General features: G+C 38.0%; 1 protein-coding gene across 2 annotated transcripts in view; it reads left to right on the top strand.

The window, feature by feature from the left end:
- OLFM3 (olfactomedin 3) overlaps positions 1 to 20,856 on the top strand; it is a 208,113-nt gene that overhangs the window by 161,455 nt on the left and 25,802 nt on the right. The window contains exons 1-3 of one of the 2 annotated variants that reach the window (XM_040471123.1): positions 429 to 654; positions 10,698 to 10,844; positions 17,844 to 17,999. In XM_040471123.1, coding sequence (XP_040327057.1) covers positions 526 to 654; positions 10,698 to 10,844; positions 17,844 to 17,999 — 432 coding nt within the window. In that variant the 5' untranslated portion in view covers positions 429 to 525. Of the gene's footprint in view, positions 1 to 428; positions 655 to 10,697; positions 10,845 to 17,843; positions 18,000 to 20,856 lie in introns of those variants that run through there. The other variant, XM_040471124.1, reaches the window with a different exon arrangement.

Raw genomic sequence — 20,856 nt, 5'->3', positions numbered from 1 at the left:
TTACTCTCAATAACTGATCATCTTGGAAATTGCAGACTTTGTTTTCATGCTCTGCCTAAAAGTACTCTGTCTATGCTGGGAGAAATCTGTAGATATCAAATTTGATATTTGAAATGTGCACTTTGGCAGACCTCCATCTAAAGGTGTATTTTTTATGAAGGATAAAGAGCAGCTGATTATACTCAAAAAAACCCCAGAGGAAACAGACTCTGTTGATGGTAACTGCCTACAGTGGAGCAGGAAGAGCTCAAGTTTCCCTCTCCCTCCAACCTTTGCTCTGATAATTACCAACCAAGCCCTACCAACAATATTTCATTTGATGAACCAGCAAAGGAAAAGGAAGCGCAGGGCACTTCCCACGAGGGTGGGGGAAAGAGGTTCTGTGAGCTTTCCCTACTGATTAGAGCTGGGAAAGTTGATCTCTTTTCATGCTGTAGATGAGGCGTGCTGCCGTCACGCCTCCCGCTGCCAGCCCAGCACCGGGATCTTAATCAGTCACTATGAAAACTCATTAGCTCCACAGCAATGAGTCCTCCACTGCTGAAGCTTGGCGCTGTGCTTAGTACCATGGCAATGATCTCAAACTGGATGTCCCAAACTCTCCCATCCTTGGTAGGACTGAACACCACGAGGATGTCGACGCCAGATACCTTAGTAAGTCACTCCAGTGGGTTTGGCCATCTTGGGAAGTAAGTGCATTAAATCAGTGGGCTTGATTTTGTAAACTGCAAAGGCTGAGATTATGCTTCTCTATTTACAGGGCAGCTTCAATGATACAATATTTATGTGTTAACTTTAGTCATGGATATTTCTTTGTGAACACTTTAAAGTTACACCAAAAAAATAAATGGACTGTCTGAGAAATTAGCTGTGAAAGGAAATATTAGAGTCATTAAATTCTCAAGAATGATAAGCTTTAATTTAACTATATTAATCTGAGGTTTGGAAGGATTCTTTAAGAAATATGTTTTGTTTTTTATTTTACTTCTTTTAATGTCTGTAAAATTCCCCTAATAGAATACATTCTATGTAATCTAATTTTACTATAGCAGTCTCTTTCCTTGGAATTCAATTCTTGTGACTGTTTGCAATGCCTTTAGTCTGAGAAATCAACTGCTTTTAAACACAAATAAAAAACCTCAGCAATTTAAAGCCTGCCAAAAAGACTTTAAGAGAGCTAAGAAACACAAGCAATATATAACTCACTTGATAAGATCATCTCCCTTTATTGTTTTTTTTTTTTATAAAGACCTCCTATCATAAGTCTAGCTCCTATAGTCTTTGTTTACCTAAAATTAATGTCTTTTTAGCCCTTCCCACAATATAGCAAAGTCTTTTCTGGTAATTTGAACCATGGTTTACTTAGCAATACTCTAAAACCTTTCTAACAAAAGGTTTTTCAGACAGAAGTTACAAATTCAAACAAAAGGAATATCCTTGGAAAATAATTTCCCTGCTATCAAATAAAGGATGCAGAAAACAGTATTCGGAGCTCTTTCTCTTTTTATTTTTATCTATTTTTACTACTGGATTATTAGTACTAAAAACTCAGATACTAAAATAATGGTAACCCTACATTTTCAAGAGTTATTTGCATTACTAATAACTAATCTATCAATGTTCAATTAACTGAGGAGAGTCAAATCAAATTAATTATATAATTTACTAGATTCACCCAGTGCTTAGGGTACCAGCAGAGCACATATGAGGCACACTTCGACCCACTTTTATGTTTACCTCCCTTAGGTCACTTATGTCACCTCAGCACCTCTATGGTTGAGTTTCCCCTCCTTACCTGTATGATGTATGTATGGCAGGAGGAATGTAAAAAGATTTCTAGTTACAAAGAAAGCATGATAGGTCATCAATAAACCATTATAAAATCAATTTACATTATATAATATATACTGTGCCCAATTTTCTCAATGTTCAAGAACCTTACAGTTCTTAGCACCTTAGTTGAATTAATTCTTTCAGAAAATGAATCTAAGAAATTCATAAATGAGTCATATTCCAAACTTGGTACCTTGGATCTGATATGTATATTTTTTTGTGCATAATGAACACTGGTTTTGTTATTTCCTATTGTTGTTAATGGGGGAGAATCAAATTTCTAACAATATGCATGATTCTTTTAGGACTTCTAGTTATCATGTAAGGTTACAGTTAATTCAGTTTCTTTACTTCCTGATTAGTAATCTGTTGTTTGAAAAATGTAAAGTATTGCTATAGTCTGGTTCTGATACAATCAAATTTTCCTTTGAGTGCCAAAAAAAGAAAAAAAAATCAGGAAAGTTTATACTCTTCACTAAAAAGAAGAAACCAGCTTGCAAACTTTTTTTTAAATGCTTTATAGACGTAGCGTACTTTATAGAAGAACAATGGTCTATGACATTTCCTTACCTTAATTATTCAAGATAATTGCTCATACCTTACAATTCCCATGGTGAAAAATGAATGAATCTGTATTTCCTAGATTAAGATCATAAAATGTTAATGCTGGAAAGGATTTCTGAAACCATCCAGGCCAGTTATCGTCACATTATTTTTGGCAGCAGTGTCTTTTTTCCCCCCAGAATTAAATGTAATATATGCTGAACAAGTATTTGTTGAGCAAACCTGAAGTGGAAATCCCATTTGTATAGCAGGTCATGGGTCAAATAATAAAGGATGGGGGGAGGCATTTATTGGGCTTCTACCATCGGCTCCTTCCCCACACAATCAATCCCTTGCCCTAGATGAGATTCCTCCAGAGAAATCTTATAGCACTCAAAAGGTGAACTGGAAGTATGAATGAGCTAATCTAACAGCCTCATGCCGCAAGTGGGAAGAATGACCCAAAATGTGGGACTGAACAGATTTCCCCCAGCTGGTGAATGACAGAGGCAAGGGTGGATGCAAGTCACCTGGCCACAGTCCTGTTCAGAGAAATGGTCTCCTTCTTCATGAGTCCCTGCCCCTCCTGGCCCTGGTGCCACAGTAGGCTCTTTCTGCTCTGCTCAGGTGGTTTCCCATAATCCTGGACTCCACCTCCCTTAGACAGAATGGTTAACCGTACCCTACATCGTAGGTTTGGTTAGGATGTCCTGCACCTTTCAACATTCTTGATCTATGTTCTCACTTTATACAGTCTGAATGGGATGAGCCTGAAATTGTGTAAACATAAAAAAAAGAGGTCTTAAAATTTGTTTTGTGGGTGCTTATGGGATGTGGAGATGGTAAAAAGAGATTTACACAAATACCAAATCTTTAGAAGGGTAGTTTCAAAAAAGCTGGAAAAAAAAGCAGGTTTTAATAATTAAATGCGATTAAATCTGTTTATAGCAAGTGTCTCTGAAATAGTGTCCATTTGATGGTCTCAAAAGCTCAGAGGTTTTTAAATTTCCAGGATGTTTTTGTTAATAAGTAGTTAAATACAGCTCCTTATTAAAGGAATATGCTCCCTCTTGTTTTTGTTAGAATATTGAAACATTTCTTTATTCTCCTCTGTAGCCCTGTTTGCTTTCTCCTTTCCTTTCTTTTTTCCTTCCAATTTATCACTGGGCCCATCAGCCTTTGGAGAAGCTGGTGTCTGCAGAGGTGAGAAAGCTCAGGCTCCCTCTGGCACTTCTCTCTGATGCAGAGAACTGGCCCTTGAGGCTGAGCTTCTGAGAAATCCACATCCCCCCCCCCCCCCTGCTGTGGACTCCACACCACGAAGAACCTGGAAAAGTGCAATTAGACCAGCACAGGACATTCAGCAGACATCAGCTGTCCCCAGTCAGCTGTGCTCCTGTGGTGGCAAGAGGCCTCAAAGGGAACCTGTGGGCAGAAGTGATTTGTTTTGCTACAGTTTCAAACATCTAGCTGACTTTTCTTCATAAATAACCACTTTAATGAGTTAGTCAGTTTTAAGTTCCTTAAAATGAGTAGAATACCCTGATGCAAACTCCCTATACTTTTCTAAATATCTTATTCTCAGCTCACTGTCCTTTTTCAGTCTGAAGACACCAGACTTCTGTATTTTACAGACTGCTTTTCGTCCTCAAATCCTTAGGCAATATCCCTTTTGTGAAAGGACAACTAAACAAATTAAAGAGTGGGAGATGGATGAGAGAACAGAACTGCAAATCTTGAGAGCCACAGAGAAAGAGATAATTGCCTTTTTGGACAAGAACTGTGACATGGGCTTATTTATTGAGTAGATTTATTCTTGTTTAAGTACTTAAAGCACAAATAGGGCCAAGAGGGGAAAATTACAAAGACAGACATTCAGGTCAAGCCCCTCGGGTTTCCCCCAGTGGAAGGGGCTGCCTAGAGAGCAGCCAAATTCTTACCGTGCAGAGCTCGAATGCAACTACGATAACAGACAGAAGCATGAGAGTGGAAAGACACAGGACCTGATACAACCTCTGAGTCTTTCCCAGCTCTAAGTCTCTTTATTCCAGAACACGAGGTGTCCAACCAACTTGTTTGTCGAGTTTTTGTTGTTGTTGCTTTGTTTTAAGGGGTACTTTTCTTAGAGGCTTGAGGTTTCTTTGAGTGAAGAATATGCATTTATTTTTAAGAAAATACCACTTTATTGGGGAGCACTGATACTGTTTCAGGCACTGAAGTTTGCCTGAAAATAGACCAGTCTTGCAGACAAATAATGTTAGCTAAGACTTGGTTTTGCCAATGGGCCAGGAACTATTTCAAGTGATTTACAAGTATTAACGCATTTAATCTTTACAACAGCCCCACCAGATAGTAATAAAACCTATCTTCATTTCCCTAAGGGACGCCAAAGCACAGGAAGTTTGAGTGGTGGAGCCATGAACTGAACTCAGGTAGTCCTGCACCAAAGAAAACTGGGCACAGCCCTGGGGACAACCTCTAGGACAAGCCCCACAAGGAGGGGCAGCATGCTGAGTGACCTTTCACTGGTCACCACCTCTTAACCAGCTTGCTCTCCAGGATTACCAGACCATTAGTGGTTTTCCAAGGGTTCAGGAAGGAGTCTTCCCATTTTTTATTCTATTTTGTTATACTTCGTGTTATAAAGACAGCTTTTAAAGAGGTGAAAATCACGACTCTTCTACAGAATATGCATTTCTGATTTCAGTTCCAACTAGTCTCATATAAGAAATAGGAAGAAAACTGCTGCTATGCAGTGACATCTTTATTAACACATCCTCCAGAGCACAGCTTCTTTCAGCGTGGTCTGTCAACATCTCTCATCCCTTTCCTCACATTTCTCCTCTCTTCTCAACGAAAGCCATTAGCATGCTAAGCCACATTTCACTCTGAGACCAAACCTATCCTCAGACAAAAATTTATAAGGGGTTTCATCACTTAGGCATCTCCACTCTAAATTGAATAGCGTCTAACAAATGGATTTTTTTGCTGCTTTATTTTCCCTTACCTTACACACCACTCTCAATAAGTAGATTCCTTATTCTTTTTTTTTTTTTTTTTTTTTTGCCTCAGTCTGTACTTTTATGAAATGTCTAGAAACTCAAGATAAAACATAAGACTAGCAATGTTCCACTAGCTGCTTTGGTGCTCTTAAAAGGATCAGAATTCTGTCCCTTGCCTGCCTCTCCACCTGGACCCTAAGAAATGATTGCAGGGTCCGCCACAGGAATATCCAGTTGGGTTTTGCTGAGCCATTACTGCTAACAACTCCTCCAGGTGCTAATTGCTATTTATTTCCATACTGTTTAGATAATGCCCTTCACCTGCCGGGGTGCATTTCCTCCAAAGCAAATTTTCTGGCTATTGGTAAATGGACATAGACTATCTGACTCATTCATCTGTACAGGATGAGAGTAAAGAGCTCTGGGCTGAAAGTGGAAGAAAACTGGTTTGAGTCCTATACATGACATTTACTAAATGGAGGACTTGAAAAAAATTGCTTATGTTGCGTTTCAGCTTCCTCATAAGATAGTGTGTATATCTAAGAGTAGTTGATTGAAAAAAAAAAGTGAGACTAATACAAAGGGTAGGATTTTAAAAACATAAAAACAAGTTGAAATGCAAGATATTTGTATTTATTTGTACATTTACCTCAGTCCTTAGGATCTTTCCTTTTCTGCTACAAAGACCCAGGAGTTTTGGGAGAACTCTCACCTAGTAGCTTTATATTTATAAAGCATGGCTTGGTAATTAACTTATAAGCAAAGAATCCAGACTTGAAATCCAATTGTTAAAATTATCATTTTAATTCTCCTATTTGGAACATTCTTAAATATTTCATGAGTTCTGCAATATTAAAAACTGCTAAAGAGTTCATTTAGTTCTTCTAATTAACACAAAAGGTTCAAAGAGAGCTGCATCAGTAACCACTGTGATTAGCCATGCTTTGGATAGGAATAAACCACATGCACCCTCCAGGTCCAAGTACTGGACTTCATAGCAGTTCAGAAAATGCTTCCAGGGTTATCTTTATCAGTTACAAAAGGGAATTTCAGACAACTGGTGGGCGGGGTGGTGGTTAAGCTTTCAGTCTCTGACATCGAAGTACAAATCCCAGCTCTGATTATCCCCTGCATGACCTTGAACAAGTTCCTTACTGTCTTGGTTTCCTCACCTCTAAAATGGGCAGTATAACATAACCTCATCCATAAAGTTGTAATATTCAAAGGCAACAGTACATGCAAACTGCCAAGTAATGCCTCGAGCTCCATAAATGTTTGCTATTACTATTACGGGAGTTTTACAGACACTGGAATAATTGCTATTACAAGTTAAAATGGGAGGTCTTTTTCCATTGGTATCCAAAAGCTGTCCAAATATTTCCTTCCACCTGAGGTCTTGGTTGGTTTTATTTTGAGCCTCTTTTCAATGCCAGTATGGATGCCCTAAAAGAGAGCACCAGAGATACTCATAAAACTTCCTTTATTTATCACTGACCCTGACACAGAGGTCTCTATCAAAACCCATAGGACTGTCAGGCACTCATCTTTTATATTAGCTTTTTTCTCTTTTGAGTTACCTTTGTCTTGCCAAAGAGGTAACTTGTTATAGTTGGGATCATTCAAACTAACTCTGTAGTAGATAAGGTCAGGGCTCTTTTCACTGATTCTTACAAGAAGACAATTGGAAGTACAAACAAGGCTGGAGTCCACTTTTATTAAGCTGACACTTCAGGGAGAATGCTAAATGAACATCAAACCCTCTTCACCTTTCCTGTTTCCCTCATTCCAGAAAGCAACTGACACCTTGCCCTGTCATGATAAGCTCCTCACTAGTTAGCCAAACACTTGGCAAGTGAACACCAATATTAATGCCGCCAGGTTTAATAATCAGTGTTTGCACTGCTGTTAAAGAGGTAATATTATAATTGGGTGACCCCTGGTCCTTTATCCAAAAGCTAAATTTATCCTAGTAACAAGACTTAATTTTCTTACATGTTGGAGATTGGTGTCCAATGTTAGGTGAAACCTAGGTGAAACTATAGGACCCAAGTCTAGATATATTAATCCCATACCGTTATGTAGCTTATACCTTTAATTTTATCACTGAAACTACTCTGCTAAACTATTCCCATCTCCATTCTGTAATCTCTGCATTTTTCTTCCTTAATACGAAAAGGATAATATGATAATCTTTAAGATGCTTTCTGATTTGATAATAACTCTAAGTACCTATTTCTATCCTAACTGGATATTCAGGCATAAATGTTAGAAGGAGTAGGAGAATGAAAAAGAAATGGTAATGAATCCAATGCTTCAGAAATAAAAGGCAGCATAGGACACTTCCATGAATTATATGAAAAGGGAGATTAAAAAGAGCACTGGCACCAACTGCTTCTCATTATAGATCAAGGACAAGGACTATGACATCTTTATGAGTTTCCTGAGTTTATAACATATAGCTTCCCCAGTATTTGTTCATGATTGTTGTTGGAAGGCGTATCAGCACACTGTAGTGATTATTTCCAAAGCCCTTGAAAAGAAAAAGAGCTGTGTGTTGGTGGATGGTATGCAATGACCTGGGACAGAATAAATTGGAGATTATATTTGTTCTGGTGTGAACTCCAGATACAGAAGATCTCACAGACTATAGCAGATCTGTGGAGAGGGAAGTCAGCTTGGTTTGGTCCTTTAAAGGGTTTGCTTTAACCTGGTAAAACACTCCAGTCTATGGGCAAATATCCAAGCCCAGTAACACTGAGCATTTTGCAAGACAGTCCTCTGCTGGCCTCCCTTCACCTCTTGGTTCCTAGCCTCATCTCAGCTCCCAACCCTCAGGCTTTCTCTCACCCTCCTCAGACTCACACCTCCAACCTGATTCATGAAATACCTTATTTTCTAAACTAAATTCATCTCCTTCTCCTGATCATACAAGAAATACCTATCTGCAGAATCCCTGGAAAACATAGAAGGACAGAGAGAAAGGTTGACAAATTTCAGATCCCAGCTGTAGAAGCAAGCCAGAGTTTAGCTAGGAAAAGGCCCATTGATTTATCTGATTATTTCCACAGGAAAAACAAATTCGGATCAAACTGGATGGTTTGTCTACAACATCTGTTAGGTAGTTTTTTCAATATCCATGATTGACCCTTGAAAACAATTATCTGGATGTTCAGCATCATACTGATATGGCCATAGCATAATTAAAAGCAAGACTCTAGAGCTGCACTGTCCAATGAAGAGGGTACATGTAGCTATTGAGCATTTAAGATGTGGCTAATTCAAATAGAAGCCCTAAGTATAAAATGCACAATTTCGAAGATAGTAATTTTAACTTTTCTAATAGGCTTAAAAAAGTAAAAATTACTTTATTTCCATTGGACAGTCCTTCTCTGGAACATACTTACTGCCTGGCTTCATACAAGCTAACTGTTCCCAAGCATGTTAACCAATTTCCTCTTCTGTGAAATGGAAATAATAATTCCTGCTTCTTAGGGTGCTTCATTGTACTGCTGCATCATCAAGTCAATGCATGTGAGTTGTCCCTTGGAATAGAGCCTGACATTGAGTAAGCAACATTCTTCAGCCTAGGCAATCCCCAAGGAGAAACTTAACTGAAACCCAAGCCACTAATAATCTTAGCAGCTGGAGGAATGAATGAGTGCCTCTCTGGGCAGTACATCATAGCCTCCACAATGACTTCTCCTTATACAATGGAGAGTGTATGTTTAGCAGCACCTGGGTGGCTCAATCGGTAAAGCTTCTGACTCTTGATTTCAGCTCAGGTCATGATCTCATGGTTCATGACATCAAGCTGACAGCACAGAGTCTGCTTGAAAATCTCTGTCTTCCTCTCTCTCTCTCTCTCTCTCTCTCTCTCTCTCTGCTCCTCCCCATCTCTCTCTCTCAAAATAAACACTTAAATCAAACTCTTCCTGAAAAGTAACTAGATGAAAAAGAGGAAACTTATCTTTGTACCTGATAAAATATACTTAATACGGTAGAAAATATCTAATATGTCTAGTAGATGAATATAAACCAAGCATTGAAATAAGACATACAAAAGGCAAATAGCAATACTAGACAATACACATGAAATGCCCAATGAATAACACAGAATAGGTAGAAACCATAAGGGTTTAGTAAGTTGAATGTTTATGAAAGAGTTATTCCAATAAGGAGAAACAAAACGAGTAGCATATAAAGAAATGAATCAAGGTAACATACTTTCAGGACACACATGGACCAATTTGTTGGAAAGAAGTTTCCTATAGGAAGATACAGGAGGTAAAACTAGAAACATAAATAGGTGGCAGACTTTAAGCTGCCTCATTCCTAGATGGGAAAGCCACTTTAAGCTACAGTTCTAGGGAGGTAGTGTGAGAAGGACACAGAAGTAATTTGGGAAGATGGATTTTGCAGACCATGTCAAAATATTCTTTAACCTCTCTGGGACTCTGCATCCTTTGCAAAACCATGCTGATCTAATCATTTTACCCTGTATTCTTACATGCTACTTTTCCAACTTTATTAATAATTGGCTCTTCAATACATGGGAAGCGCCCTGGGATAGGGCTTTGCTTCAGAATATCACAAGTGAATAATAATCAGAAATGTGTATGTGTGTGTGTGTGTATGTATATATATATATATATATACATACACACACACATATATACATACATACACACACACACACACTACTATCATTTACTGTTGAGAAAGACAAGCTAACAGATCTTATGTAGAGAGACTGGTGATATGTGATTAAGTGGTTATCAGATGCTTCTAAATTGCACTGCAATGTCCAAATATGACAAAAAGCATTAGGAAATGTTGTAGGGTCAATAAATAGTTACTAATATAGCCCAATGAAAGAAAAATTTGGGGTGCCTGGGTAGCTCAGTGGGTTAACTCTTGATTTCAGCTCAGGTCATGAACTCATCGTTGTGAGACTGAGCCCTACATCAGGCTCTGTGCTGAGTGTGGAGTCTGCTTGGGATATTCTCATTCTCTCTCTCTCTCTCTCTCTCTCTCTCTCTCTCTCTCTCTCTCCCCCCCTCTTCCTCGTGCACACACGCTCTCTCTCAAAAAGAAATATTTTAAAGAAAAGAAAAACTATCCTGGGGACAGATAAGGAAGGTGTAACTGAATGAAGTTATGCTGCCTATAGAAGTTGTAGAAGTTGTTTAATCTTTCTTTTTAAAGAATAAAAACAGAAACTTTATCAAAGAGGATCCTTTGTTTAAAATGTTACAAACCCACATTCTCTTTAGCCTGTAATGGGGGTCTGTGTTGTGTGTTTGCTATTGGTTTCCTCAGACCCAGATTAGTCCCAAAGAAGGGTGGCAAGTGTACAGTTCAGCACAAGACCCTGATGGACGATGCATTTGCACAGTGGTGGCTCCAGAACAAAACCTGTGTTCCAGGGATGCCAAAAGCAGGCAGCTTCGCCAACTTCTGGAAAAGGTACGTGTCCTGTCCTCCATTTTTTTTTTTTAATCTACCGTTCCTTGAAAAGGAAATGCAGGAAAGCAGGCAATAATGAGGAAGGTCCTTCCAATTTTTGTCCCCCTTTCTCAAACTTTTTTTTCCTTCCTTGAAAGGAGTACCTCAAGATTCCTGCTCTCCTGTTTATTTGTATTACTTTTTATTTTTCTCAATCTTACCTTCTTAAGACTGGATATCTATCATATGCCTTAATATCCAGTTGGGCTCTTCTTAAGGGGAAAAAAAGGCAAAAAGTCTTATTCCTATGCCAGAAATCTATCCTCAATTCCCAGGATCACACTAGGCTGTTTGAGCTCATGCATTTGAATCACATTAACAACCTTGCAAGGAAGTTAAAATAATGGAATGCAATATGCAAGCTATCTGAACAGATAATGAATAATTTCAAGTATTTATCATCATTCTCTAAGTCATTCCTTTGAACATTAAGCTCTTCAATTTCATTCAACAGCAATCTCTCCATATAATTTACTTAAGCCGATCCATAACAATCAAATGCAGAATGCCCTTGATTTATTCTTTTTTACAGATAAAAGTCAGCTCATGAAACATTATTTATGTTTAGTTTGAGGAGGAAAAAAAAAACAATGAATGGTTCTTTCAATTATTCTCATTCAGAATTTCACTGTGTTGGGCTCTGAATATAGTAGGACAGCTGGGTGGCCAGACTGATGGTAAGACGGCAACATGTGGGAATTTTAAGTACCTTCAGGGATAATAAGATAAATTAGGTAGTATGTGCTTTTAGAGAACATCATGCTCAACCATTCACTCAGTGCAATATCATTTTTATGATCATTCATACAATGATGGCATTGAATAAGAACTTTTTAAGGAAAGTTAAGAGAAGCCAGAAAAATGAAAGCATCAAATTTGTTAATATAGACATGCCGACTTTATGCAATTTCAAGCTTAGCAACAATAACTTTCTTCTACTGCCATGTAATGAAAATAAATTTTCTCCATGTACATTATTTGGAAGTCTATTGATGCTCTAAAATTTTAAGAAAGCTTTTTTCTTGTTTTTATAAAATGATTAGTCCGGTTTTCCCTCCCCCTCTCCTCAGAGCTATCATCAATCTATCGATTCTCTCTTATGTCTCGTTTTATAAGATCCTATCTTCCCTGCTCCTTCAATATCTGTCCCCCAGACAAAAGCAAATGTCATTTTCATTCAAGTTAACAACTCTAGCTAATGTGCCTCTCAGCTATTAGAAATCATGACAAATGAACTGTGATTTTTCTTGGGTATGCCTTACCAATCTTGGTTTTCTTTATTTCTATGAAAAAAACTCCAAATATATAGTTTAATATTGTTTGGTTACTAGGGATATTACATTAGTAAAAAGATTTAACCTTTTAAATCCAATTTTGCTTTTCTATTAAATTTGCTTTTCTATTAAATATTTCCCCTCAAATTATAGACTTACTGATCCTATATTCTTTTTCTGTGCAAAAGCATCTTTTTTCTATGTCAACTATGGTGAGAAACATTCTTAGATACTCTACCCTTATTTTTGTTATTGTTTTTCAATATAGCATTACATATCCATACCTCCCCCCATACAGATTCAGACATCTCTTCTGAACCTGTTGGAAAAAAAAAACAAAACACAGATTTCTTCTGAAATCAGTTGAGAAAGTTCAAATAAAGTGTTAGAAGGTGGATAATACCCTCTACAGGTCCAAAGTGAAATGTACTCCAGAACTATGATAAAACAGGGAATTAGTGTAGGATGAAGAAGGCAAAAAAATACGACCAAGGAGGTTGACCACAAGCCATCACTGATACGACTACCCCATCTAATACGCAATGTGTTTAATGATTTAAAGAAATTCTAGAAAAATCACACCTTTAAAAAGTCATTGTATCTAATTAACAAAAAACCCCACAAAATTTATTAACAAAATCTAGGTCTCTACAAGTTATGTTTATTAAATTTACCATTTGAGAGCATTATAGGAGGGAATAGTAAAGGGAATAGTATATAGGAGGGAATAGTAATAGTAAATTATGTACATTACTTGGAGTGGGCTGAACAAGGGAGTAGCACTGATTTGCTGCAATGACCCAAAAAAAAAACACCATCTAAAATAAGCACTCCTTATTCAGACTGAGCCAGTTTTTCTTATTGACTTCTCTATAGTTTCACAAATATCCAAGGCACCGGATGGAAAACCGGAGCATGAGTTTAGGCTGCCCACTCACCATTAACCAAAGAACTAATTTAGTCACATAATAAGGAAATGTTTTTAAAGTTAGTTAGTTTGTTTGTTTGTTTGTTTGTTTGTTTATTTATTTTGAGAGAAAGCGTGCACATGAGAGAAAGAGAATCCCAAGCAGACTCTGCACTGTCAGCGCAGAGCCCAATGCAGGGCTTGAACTCACAAACTGAACCGTGAGATCATGACCTGAGCTGAAATCGAGCCGGATACTTAACCAACTGAACCACCCAGGTGCCCCTAAAGAAATGTTTTTAACAATAATATTGATAACAGTATTTCCCAAATCTGTATCCACTCCATTCAATCCTCACAGCTGAGGAACCTGCCCTTCTAAGTTTACGTAAAAAGAAACTGCTTTTTGAGGTTAAAGAACCTACCAGTGTCACTCAACCAGTGTATTATGGGGGCTTTACCAGATCAGTTCTGTGTTTTCTCAACACCATGCTAGTGTCATCCAGAATGTCACAGGTGGTACCCATACTAATTTAAGCAATGTTCTGTCAAATATTTTTAACCATATCTACATTACATAATATTTAAAGAATTACAATTGTTTTCCCAATATTTCAGGTCTTAATATGCCCAAACTACAACTGTTCATTTAAAAAAACGTTTGTTAGCAGGGCACAGGTGGCTCCACCAGTTAAGCATCTGAGTCTCGATTTCTGCTCAGGTCATGATGTCACATTTCATGATTTCAAGCCCCATGTGTGGCTCTGTGCTGTCAGCTTGGGATTCTTTCTCTGCCCCTCCTCTGTGCTCTCACTCTCTCTCTCTCTCAAAACAAATTAACATTTTTTTTTTTTTTTAAAGCCTGTTAGCTGGGGCACCTAGGTGGCTCAGTCAGTTAAGCGTCCAACTTTGGCCTGGTCATGCTCTCGTGGTTCACGGGTTCAAGGCCCGCACTGGGCTCTCTGCTGACAGCTCAGAGCCTGGAGCCTGCTTTGGATTCTGTGTCTCCCTCTCTCTCTGCCCCTCCCCCACTCATGCTGGGTGCGTCTGTCAGTCTGTCTCTCTCTCTCTCTCTCTCTCAAAAATAAATAAAAACATTAAATGAATTTTTTTAAATAATTAAGAAGTTTGTTAGCTGTGTAGCTTCTCTGTACAGTTGGAGATGTCCTGCATGTCTAGGACAGTATCTCCTAAAGTGTGATTTTTGGAATAGGATACCAGTGACATCCTCCTAGTAAAATGATTTTAAGAAACACTATTCATGATACTTCACTCTTGAAGATTTCTACCACACAGTTTAATACTAAAGGTTCTGTGAAGACCTACAGCAACGAATTTCTATTTAGTTTTGTTAACGTCAAGGCTATCCAAACATACTGAACTGTAGTCTTTTTTTTCCCCCAAGTAATCTCTACCTTAATTATGAATTAGAGTGAAAATTTAAGTTAATTTGTTAAGTTCAGAGAGGCCTCAAACATTTTATTTATACAAAGATCCAAGATAATTAGTTTCAAAAATTATTAATGAAGGGAGACAATGAGCTTGCTGAACAATGTAGAGAAGGGTCTAAGCACAGGGACACATATGAAAAACTAAACTGTAAAACATCAGAGATAAACAGAGTCAAAGAGGAACCACAGCAGATGGGTCTCCTTTCTACAAGTGTAACTATAGGGATCTAGTATCGGGTATCATCAGGAAATTGATCCTGGGGGTGGGAGGGTCTCTGTAAACAGTGGAAAACTAAACATTCCTAGGTATAGTCATCAGACAAAGCAAAAGACAGCCCAGACCCAAATCCTCTCCAATTAGACAGCTCCGTCTCTATCCATTATCCCAAATGCAGCTCTTATAATTATGCATATTTCTACAATATAGAAGGCCACAATTCTCCCAGTGCATTTGCCACAACACAAATAAGTTGAAAATTACCTTACTAGGGCAGAGGCAAGATAAGAGAGGCTGTTTTAATTTTATACAGAATATTTCACTTGCCTATCATTTTCTACTTGTATGGACTCTGCCCAACCCACGGCATTCCTAGGAAAGTATCAGTCATGCCAGTGATGGGCAGCTTCAGAGATGAATGCCATATTCAAATGTGTAGATGGTTTCTTTAATACAAATGGCTTTTCTTTATTCATACTTAACTGTAATGAAGTTCAAAATTATTTTGAAAGCATTACATTTATCCAAGATGCAGTTACATCTCTAGGTTTCAATGCTGTCTCAGTAATTTTGTGCTCCACTGAAGATTTAAAAGAATGAAGCTTTCTAAGTAGGAATGGTAGCAAATTAAGCAATATTTGGGAGTCACGTACTGCTACAGTGTCACAGTGACAGAAGGAAGGAACTTTCCTTAAAATACTAGTAACTGGGGTGCCTGGGTGGCTCAGTTGGTTAAGTGTCCAACTCTTGATTTGGGCTCAGGTCATGATCTCATGGATCGTGAGTTCGAGTTCTGGCATCGGGTTCTGCACTCAGAGTGTGGTACCTGCGTGGGATTCTCCCTCTCTCTCCACCCCACCCCCACTCATGAGCTCTCACGCACTGTGCATGCTCTTTCTCTCAAATAAATTTAAAAAATACTAATTACTTATTACAAGTATTGGAAGCATAAGATAATTTTAACCAACAGGTATTTATTGAACAATTATTCTGTGCCTGGTTCTGTGGAGGGTGTTGGGAATAAAAAGTATGAATAAGACGCAGCTTCTAACCTTTGGAGCTCACAGAAGGGCAGTCACTTCTGTGCTCCCACCCAACATATATTACACAATTAGTTTTAATATAAGCTAGACTATCACATGTCTTGAGAAGACAGGATTTACAAAGGGCAGGACTATGGATCAAAACAGCAGAAAAAAAAAAAAAACAGGAAAAGATAACCTTCTTTAAAAAGAAAAATAGAGGAGTATGCAAGCCAAGGCAGCAGAATGCTCTGCCTTCTTGGAATGTTCCAAGCTGAGGAATGTACCAACAATGGGCTCTTCATAGCTAGCTAGTCCACTGAGCTTTGTGACATACCTGATGACAAAAATTGTGTCTGAATAAATCACTCCTTCCTTATTTTCAACTCACAATTGTTGCAATGAAAAAAATTTTTTACTTATTGCATAATACATATTTAAAAATAGAATAATGCATAAAAATCTATGAAACTAAGTAAAATTCATCTCAAAGTCCACCACAATTTTTTTTGGTGCTTTAATGTTTCCATTTCATAAAAATAAAACATATAATTCTAGGCAGATTTATATATATTATGTTTAACAGGGACTCCTTTCTACAATATTTATTACTTCTCCTCTTACCCACATTTCACAGAAAACTAACAACCCAGGGGTGCCTGGGTGGCTCAGTCAGTTAAGCATTCAACTCTTGATTTCAGCGCAGGTCATGATCTCACGGTTCGTGAGATCTAACCCTGCATTGGGCTCTGCACCGTCAGTGTGGAGATTCTTTCCGTGTGCCTTCCCTGCTCACTCACTCTCTAACTAAATAACATTACAAAAGGAAAACAACCCAGTATGTATTCTCCTAATCTTTAATAACTTTCTCCACCATGATTTTTTGCTCATATGCCCCATTTTCTTTTTTTTTATTATATGAATTTTTTTGTCAAATTAGTTTCCATACAACACACAGTGCTCATCCCAAAAGATGCCCTCTTCAACACCCATCACCTACCGCCCCATTTTCTTTTATGTGTATGTTACACACACACACACACACACACACACACACACACACACACACAAGCTCTTCTCACTTTTCTCATGGAAATTTCTCCATGTTGAGCAAAATTTAATAAACACAGGAATCACTTGGGGATTCTGATAAAATGCAGATTCTGACTCAGTAGCTGTGGCATAGGCCCCAAAATTCTATATTTTTAAGTTTCCCAAGTGATGTCAAACTTGCTCTGTACACAATACTTTGAGTACCAAGATATAAAAATCTAGCCTATCCTTTAAAATAGCGTATTCATACTCCATTCCACAATTCATCTAACAGCTCTCCAACTATTAGAGGTTTTCACTTTGTTTTGAGGTTTTTGCTGACACAAAAATTAGAGCATGTTTCTTTCCTCATTTTTATAGGTCATCCATTTCCTACTTCTACATAGCCTAGGGCCCAATAAACCTACAAGGTACCATCAGCTTAATCTGTGTTTACTGCCTACCTACCAACCATTTGACAGAGCTGCTGTTTTCCAGGTCTCTTAAACAGTATGCTCTCCAAGCTTGGAGGTGTCCCAGCATTGCCACCCTGCTTCTCGGTCAATTCAATCTCACTGTTGGGAGAACTTAGGATGTCAAAGAAACCATACAGGAATGAATGTGTTCTAATTCTGTTGGACATGTCACTATCATCCACAGTTGCTAAACATCCCACATCTTGAAGAAATCAGAGTTAGTACTTATAGAAACAAATTATTTTAACATTTAATGGCTTGGGACATCATAAGCTCGCAAAGTCCTAGAATGAAAATTCCGTATTTCAAATTTACTTTTCTGATTAAATTCTTATTTGAAGTTATTTATTTCTCTCTAATCCTAGGATGTCAATTTTATTATTATTTCTTGCCTCAGTTTAATTTTCCCTTGCTGAATTTTTTGAATGTTTATCATAAAGAATTGTCTTGAAAACCTATCGTGTGGGGATACAAATACAGATTTGGCAATTATAGTTCTTTGTCATTTTTGCTACTTCAGTAGTGATTGCATATACCTGTAAATAGACAATAATGTATAGTCAAATGTTCTTGTTTAACAGGTTCAGAACATGTCCCAGTCTATTGAAGTCTTAAACTTGAGAACTCAGAGAGATTTCCAATATGTTCTAAAAATGGAAACCCAAATGAAAGGGCTGAAGGCCAAGTTTCGGCAGATTGAAGATGATCGGAAGACACTAATGACCAAGCATTTTCAAGTAGGTTTGACTTCTGCAATCTTGTCAATCCAAATCAGACACTGAGTGCAATGGACAGCCAGCATGGCAGTCAGCTAGAAATAACTGTGCATCTGCCCATATGTGCAAGGTTAAAGACTCACTGGGGACATCAATCATCTCTCCACTGAAACTGACCATTAGCTGGTAGGAATGCATGGAAGACTTGCTATAAAAAGAGCATAATCCTCCCAGAGTTTGGTGGAGTTTCTGGATAGATTTACAGGCCATTCAATATCTAAGACAAGGGGAAATCTCAAGGAAAATAACTAAATTTATCAAAGTTTTTTTCTGATGACTTAATGCCCTGCTAATATGAGGAGACAGAGAATATAAATTATTAACAGAGGCAACAATACCATTATTAATATCGTACAAAAATAAAGAGGGCTGTTTCCTAATTTTATACAAAGTCTTCTCTTAGACTTTAAAGTTATTTTTGGCAATTATCCGGAAACACTGAAAATAGAGGAATAGTGTTTTTAAGCATGCTATGTGGACTTTTCATACCTATGTGTGACAGTGCCATAGATTTTAAGAATCTGACTATGATACTACCATTTGAATCTCTATTAAAACAAATTATCTGCCTCCAAAGGGATAGCACATCATTTATAGGACATCCTGTGGTTTTATAAACATAATGGTTTGTTTTCCCTCCCTTCTGTCATGAGTAAGATTCACTGCTGATGGTGAGGGAGTGGGCCTGAGTTTAAGCATCAGAAGTGCTTTTTACACAGAATCTTGAGGGCAGGGAGCTAGGATGTAACAGGATCTCTGCACAGCACATTTTGATATGGCAGATGTTTTCATGGCTGTGTAATTGTCTTCATTGGTGCTCAGGAGACTGAGTAGGGATGTACAGGAAGCAGTTTCTTCACTGAATCAGTTTTAAAGTTATACTAGAGAGGGGTGCCTGGGTGGCTCCGTCAGTTAAGCGTCCAACTTGGGCTCAGGTCATGATCTTCTGGTTCCTGAGTTCGAGCCCTGGTTCAGGCTCTGTGCTGACAGCTCGGAGCCTGCAGCCTGCTTCAGATTCTGTGTCTCCCTCTCTCTCTACCCATCACCTGCTCACTCTGTCTCTCTCTCAAAAATAAATAATAAACATACATAAATACATAAAGTTTTACCAGAGAGGTACAACAGAAGGAACAGAGGAGTAAGAAAGTTGAGGGTACTGACAGGAGATGAGGCTCAAGTGATGAATCATGAAGTTAAAATTGAAAAACAAAGCTAGTAGGTTAAGAAATTAGAATTAGAGCAAGACTTAGAAGATACAATAAATGTAAACACAATTGGAAATGATAGAATGAGTGAACTGGATGAGTCCAGAATTTATGGGGGAATGGTAAACAGCAATAAATAAAAAAATAAAACAAAAAATAAGGCTGAGGAGCAAATAAGTTAATGCTAACCAATATTTATTGAGCATGCACTGTGTACAAGGCAGTGCTGGGCCCTCTGCTGGATATATAAGGATCTCTCTTCTATAAAATACAACTAAAACAAGGCACATGAAATTGACAGCAAATAGAAGCATAAATATTATTTAGCAGCACAAAGAGTAATTTTATTTAATTTCATTTAGAGAACATCGGGGAAAAGTTATAAAATTTGGCAATTTTTAAGAAAGCAGTTTGGACCAGTACCCCCCAACACACACACCAAACAACCAACCACCTGAATCACAGAGGATATGGAAAAAAAACAGAAGATCAGAAGATTCTCAGTGTTCAGGGTTAGGGTATAGACTGTGGAGGGGTAATATGAGCCCAATGCCAAGGCCATCAACAAAGCAGGAAATGGTAAGCTGGCACTGACAGCATAGGGGGAGCACTCCCAGAAAGGAAGAAGGACACAAGGAGAGGTGCTCAGGGTGTCGGGCGCGGAGTAAAAATGATTCAAGCTCAGATGGACAGTGCCGAACTCTGCGATGCCAAGGGACAGTTTTAGGATGCCAGGCCTGGCAGGGTTGGAAGCGGAATGAAACATGTGCATCTGTGGGAACTCTTGAAAGAACATTGAAACAGAAAGATACAAAGCTGAGACAAAGTCAAGGCAATAATTGGCCTTTTCTAGAAGTTTGCCTAGTAGCAGGCAGGCTGCCAGTAAGAAAACTTAATTTTCAGGCAGCACCATATGAAGTAATGATTTTGATTTTACATGTAATCCAAGTAGATACTTGAGTTATACGCAAAAATCCAAATAGCAATCTTATTATTTTTCTGAAGAACTATATTCAACAGTTTTGACAAACCTAAATACATAGTAACTAATTTAATCCTCTCAACAATACTATAAAGTAGGTTCTATATTTATCTCCATCATTCAGATGAAGAAACTGATGTAATTTTTTCAGCTTTGTATATCTAACATGCATCAGAACCACAAAATCCAGCTCTAGAGGTAAACCTCCTAATGCCAGTGCTGTATTGCCTCTGATTACAGATGAAATTTAATGATAATAATGACATGCTCAATGTGTTTGCTGAATTTATGTATTCCCTGAGCCTGATGGCTCAGTCAGATTTATATATCCAGTCAGATTTGGCACTATGTGCTGAGGTGCCATATTTGAGAAGAAGAACTAGAACATTCCAAAAGTCACTTTAACATCAAAGAATCCTTTTAGACTGAAGAAAATCTTCCTCTGGTAAACTATTTTCAACTTATCAAAAATACTGAGATTTTGTCTTCTATACTTCTTTGAGAGAGAGCATGAGTGGGGTAGAGATGTGGAAGGAGAATGCATGAGAGAGAGAGAGAGAGAGAGAGAGAGAGAGAGAGAGAGAGAATGAATGAGAATATCTTAAGCAGGCTCCCCAGTCAGCGCAGAGCC

This window comes from Herpailurus yagouaroundi, unplaced genomic scaffold (genome assembly GCF_014898765.1).
Source record: "Herpailurus yagouaroundi ecotype Mexico unplaced genomic scaffold, PumYag 77, whole genome shotgun sequence".
Taxonomy (NCBI): Eukaryota; Metazoa; Chordata; class Mammalia; order Carnivora; family Felidae; genus Herpailurus; species Herpailurus yagouaroundi.
The sequence above is the reverse complement of the archived record's forward strand: the minus strand, read 5'-3'. Positions and strand labels throughout refer to the sequence as shown.